Source organism: Pongo abelii, chromosome 10, assembly GCF_028885655.2.
Source record: "Pongo abelii isolate AG06213 chromosome 10, NHGRI_mPonAbe1-v2.0_pri, whole genome shotgun sequence".
Classification (NCBI taxonomy): domain Eukaryota; kingdom Metazoa; phylum Chordata; class Mammalia; order Primates; family Hominidae; genus Pongo; species Pongo abelii.
Genome location: NC_071995.2, coordinates 106,453,735 through 106,459,191, shown reverse-complemented (window position 1 = coordinate 106,459,191; position 5,457 = coordinate 106,453,735). Strand labels below are relative to the sequence as shown.

General features: G+C 46.5%; 1 protein-coding gene across 7 annotated transcripts in view; it reads left to right on the top strand.

The window, feature by feature from the left end:
* Nucleotides 1-4,594: 4,594 nt before the first annotated feature.
* The window catches only part of PRDM4 (PR/SET domain 4), a 60,220-nt gene continuing 59,357 nt past the window's right edge, over nt 4,595-5,457 (top strand). For 4 of the 7 annotated variants that reach the window (XM_054526509.2, XM_054526510.2, XM_054526511.2 and 1 more), the window contains exons 1-2: nt 4,765-4,900; nt 5,093-5,359. In XM_054526509.2, the coding sequence (XP_054382484.2) occupies nt 5,349-5,359 (11 nt within the window). In that variant the 5' untranslated portion in view covers nt 4,765-4,900; nt 5,093-5,348. 7 annotated transcript variants of the gene reach the window in all.

The following is a 5,457-nucleotide window of genomic DNA, read 5'->3' as shown; positions in this document are numbered from 1 at the left end:
TATTAAAATTGCAGGCCCATCCCCAGGCATTTTCTGTCCATTTTTCCAGCCATTCTTTTTTTTTACGTTATTTATTGCTATCTGGAATATTGTGTATTTTAATTATTTATTTCTTTATTATCTATCTTCTTCCATTATAACGTAAGCTCCAGAGGAACTGGTATGTTTTGCCTGTTTTGCTTACTATATACTCCCAGTTCCTAGAGCAATGCCTGGCACATAGTAGACACTCAACAAACATTTGTAGAATAAACTCTGTGCCTCTCTGCAAATATTAAATAAAGAAGGAGGTCAGTCCTTACATTATACATTATAACTTTATCAAACTTATGGGCAGGAATCCCAAGAATGCCAAAGAACAGGTTTACCCACATAAAAGGTCTTTATTTCCAGATCCTCCTTACCGTAAGGAATAGGAAGCAAGATTTGAAACTTTAATTAGGGTCAGTTAAAAGTAAGATATCCTGATCAGCTAAATCTGGGGCCAAGTTTACCCATTACTATTCTTGTCTTTAGTGCTAGGAAATAATGTTTAAAGGTAATTTGCTCTTTGTGTCTATGCCTGATGTCCAGGAAAAATCTTAGTGGTTGTTATCTGGTTGTCTTCATTGATATTATCTCTAAGGTCTATCCTTAACTATACTCTCCATCATTGTTTCACAGTCATACTAATACAGTCCTGTGCCATACAATGATGTTTTGGTCAACGACAGACTGGATATACAAGAGTGATCCCATAAGATTATAATGAAGCTGCCCCATACAGGCATACCATTTTTTAATCTTTTATCTGTATTTTTACTGTACTTTTTCTATGTTTAGATACACAAATACCACGATGTTACAATTGTCTGGAGTATTCAGTACAGTAACATGCTGTGCAGGTTTGTAGCCTAGGAGCCATAGGCCATACCATTTAGCCTAGGGGTGTAGTAGGCTAGACCATCTAGGTATGCGTAAGGGCACTCTATGATGTTTGCACAATCACAGAATCACCTAAGGTTGCATTCCTCAGGACGTATCCTCATTGTTCTGCCACGCCGATGCTCTTCATTTCTACTTGTGTGATTGGCCAGTTTCTCCCATTTTTGTTGTTGTTGTTGTTTGAGGCAGTGTCTTGCCCTGTCGCCCAGGCCAGAGTGCAGTGGCTGCGGCCTGATCACAGCTCACTGTAGCATCAACCTCCCAGGCTCAAAGGATCCTCCTACCTCAGACTCCCAAGTAGCTGGGACCACAGGCATGTACCATCACACCGGGCTGATTTTTGTAAAGACAAGGTTTCACCATGTTGCTCAGGCTGATTTTGAACTCCTGGACTCAAGCAATTCACCAGCCTTGGCTTCCCAAAGTGCTAGGATTACCAGTGTGAGCCACTGTGTCTGGCCTTTCCATTGTCTTTATTGTCTTAACAGCACCGTGGAGTCTCCTTAAAGGGGTAAGTCACCCTAAATCAGCAGTTAAGGCAATCTTTGAGCAACCATTTGCTGTACATCTCCAAGTAAATAGATATATGAGTCAATATGTGTGGCTTCAAATTATGCCAGTTTGACTTTCCCTCAGGCATCAGAAATTCATTGAACATATAATATATGCCAGGTATAGTGCTATGTTGTATAGCATTAAATAAGACAGACATGAATCTTCTCCCCAAAATTTAAAATCTATTTGGCAAAATAGAAAATTAAACAATTAATTACAATAAAGATAGGTACTATGAGAGAGCATACAGTGGGCCTAGTCTGGGGAGTAGAGTCAGAACACTTCAATTTTTGTTAATCTTGACATAATTTTTTAATTGAATTTTTGAGGTATTTTTACATACAATAAAATTCACCAATGTCAAGTTTACTATTTGATTAATTTGGACAGATGTATACCGTTGTGTAACCTCTACCACAATCAAGACCATTTTCATCACTCCTAAAAGTTCTCTTATGCCCCCACTGTAGACAATCTTATCCCCCAACCCATTCCCAACTTCTGACAATCACTTCTCTGCTTTCTATTACTACAGTTTTGCCTTTTCTAGAATTTCTTATACCTGGACTCATAATATGTAGTCTATTGTGTCTGGTTTCTTTCACTTAGCATAATATGGCTTTGAGATCCATCCATGTATCAACAGCTTGTTTCTTTTTATTTCTGAGAATTCCACTGTATAGATACTGTACACTATCATTATTCATTTACCAGTTGATGGACATTTGGGTCATTTCCTGTTCTGGCCTATGACAGATAAAGCAGCTATGGACATTGGCATACAAGTCTTTGTACATATGTTTTTATTTTTCTTTGGTAAATGCCTAAAGAGTGTGGAGAATTGTATGCTATACGAGGTATAAGAAATTGCTGGCCAGGCATGGTGGCTCATGCCTGTAATCCCAGCACTTTGGGAGGCTAAGGCAGGTGGATCACTTGAGGTCAGGAGTTTGCAACCAGCTTGGCCAACACGGTGAAACCCCATCTCTATTAAAAATACAAAAATTCGCCAGGCATGCTGGTGAGCACCTGTAATCCCAGCTACTGGGGAAGCTGAGGCAGGAGAATCATCACTTGAACCCAGCAGGCAGAGGCTGCAGTGAGCTGAGACCGCAGCACAGCACTCCAGCCTGGGTGACAGTGAGACTCTGTCTAAAACAAAAAAGAGAAAGAAAAAAGAAATTCTAAAATGGCTGTGGCATTTTTTTGCATTCCCACCAACAAAATGTGAGGGTGCCAGTTGCTCCATATCTGCGCCAACACTTATTATAGTTGGTCTTTTTAATTTTAGCCATTCTAGTAAGTGTGTAATATCACTTCATTGTGCTTTGATTTGCATTTCTTTGATACCTAATGATGCTGCACATCTTTTTGTGTGCTTAATCGCCATCCATATAGCTTCTTTGGTGAAATGGCTGTTGAAATTTTTGCCTAAGTTTTTAAATTTGATTGTCTTCTTATTACTGTGTTTAAAAGGTTATTTATATAGTCAAGATACAAATCCTTTGTCAGATATTTGTTTTGAAAATATTTTCGCCCAGTCTCTCACTTGACTCATTTTGTTGACAGTATCTTTTCAAGATCAACCGTTTTAATTTTGATGAAGTTCTATTTGTCATTTTTTTTTGAGATAGGGTCTCTCTCTGTCACCTGAGCTGGAGTGCAGTGACACAATCTTAGCTCATTGCAACCTCATACTCCTGGGCACAAGCTATCCTCCTGTCTCAGCCTCCCAAGTAGCTGGGGCTACACGTGCATACCACCATGCCCAGCTAATTTTTTTTATTTTTTGTAGAGACAGGGTCTCACTTTGTTGCCCAGGATGGTCTCAAACTCCTGGGCTCAAGCGATTCTCCTACCTCAGCTTCCCAAAGTGCTGAGGTGAGAGCCACTGCACTTGCTCCAATTTTTTAATAGTTTGTGATTTTTTTCGTCCTATCAAGGTCACAAAGATTTTTGCCTTTATTTTCTTCTGTAAGTATTATGGTTTTAGCTCTTACATTTATGTGACCTGATTTTTATGTTCATCTCTCAACTAAATAAAATTGTTCCAAGCGAATAGACATCCAAACCCAAACCTAGTGAAAGCATTCGGCTGGTAATAAGATACATCATCATTCTCTAGACTCCAGATTTGAAGTGGCATTTCAGAGAACACTCTCTCAGTTGAGATGATGACCTTCTTGATTTAGATTTCTATTTGTTGTCAACAGAGAGCAAAACCAATGTGACCTGCCTGCCAATGTTCAGTGAAGTTTCTTCATCTGGAATGTGCTTTCCCCCCAAGAGAAGTAAAGGAAGGGAAACATTATGGGAGTTGACACTCCTCCCAGCTCTCGTCCAAAACGTTGCATGTGCCTCTACCCTTTCACATTAGATTGAATTTTCAAAATTCATCAGTTCCCACTAGACTGCAGGCAGGTGAAGGTCAGGGCTTGTGCCTTGCTCTGTATCCCTAGGTTTGAGATGTAATTCAACAGATGCTTTGTGAATGACAGGAAGAATTCCTGGGTCTGCCGTTCTGCTGGTGTAAGGGAGCCACCAGGCAGTGTGGTGTAATTTCAACGTCTACTGCTCAGGAGCTTGGGACCATCTTCCTTTAAAGCCATCTCGGTACTCCTAGCGTTAGGCACAGTGCCTGGCGCGCAGTAGAGAACTGAGGGCAGAGAAAAGGGGAAGGAAATTTGTTTAAAATCCCAAACCCCAGCATTTACGACGGGAAGCAGGGAAACTGGGCAGCCTTCAGGTGTAGCAGACGGCCGAAAATATTCAGGATAGAATCCCAATTCCTCCTGGGCAGCAGAGGCAACTCTCGGGGCCAAATCCCATACTTCGAATTTTGGGGCCTTTGTGTGGACCCATGCTTCTCTAGTAGGGGAATGTCATGAAGACTGAAATCTGAGTCTGCGGGATTTAGGGGATTCAAAACTCACTCCCTGCAGGAACAGCAGCCCTAGTCGCCTAGCAACCATGGGTCGATCGCTCGGCGCTCGATTCTACCCGACCGGATGGAGACGCGGAGCTCCCGGCCGAGCCTCTCGCGGCCAGTGCCTCTGCCATGCGCACGCGCGGAGGGGCCTGGGCTGGGAGAAAGGAGAGGCGGTGCGCGGGCGCCGCTTGCGGGCCGCGGCGGGGAGGGCGCACGCACGGGGGGCGGAGCGGCGAGCGCTGAGAGTGGCTGAGGAGCCGGAAACGCGCCGTGGAGGGTGCGGCCCAGAGGAGGCCGCGGGGCCGGGAAGGGCCGGGAAGGGCCGGGAAGGGCCGGGAAGGGCCGGGACAGGCCGGGTGGGGCGGGGAACGTTAGGGCAGGGGCCCCCGGGGTGAGGGGGCCGAGCGGACGGGCAGGGCCCCGAGGCGAACTCTGCCCGAATGAGGAACAAAGCAGTGGGGCAGGCGCGTGCGCCCCCAGCGCAGCTGGCAGGTGGGCTGCGCGCGGGCCGGGCCGGGCCGGAGCGGGGCTGGGGGCGGCGGCCCGGCCTGCGGGCCCCGGGCGGGCTAATCCACAGCCCATGGGTGGCGGTGTCGGCAGCTCCTGGGGCTTTCGGGTAGCTAGAAGGTGGGGGCTGCGACCTCGTTGTGGTTTTGGTGACCGCTCTTGTCCCCACTCCCCCAGGTTGGGCAGGCCCCCTCCCGAAGCTTCTGTACGGAAGGCCCCAGGTGTTCCCCGAGATGCCCCAACCCGTGGCGGGGTGCACGGCCACCGGCCCTCGGGAGAAGTTGGGCGGCCCCGGGCGACCCCGGGGACGAGTGGCCGCGTCGGTGCAGCGGTTGTGAGCAAGATGCGGTAGCACGTGACCCTGGAACGCAAACCCTGATGCCTGTTCCCCACCACCTGAGCGCTCCTTTCTCTGACATTTGGCCCCAAGCTGATGCATCACAGGTGAGTAGGGAGGTGGGCTTCAGCACTGGTGACATCGTTGGAAACTATCTGGCGAGTGAGTGTCCAGGGTCAGTGCCGTTGTTTTTGGTGCCATTGAG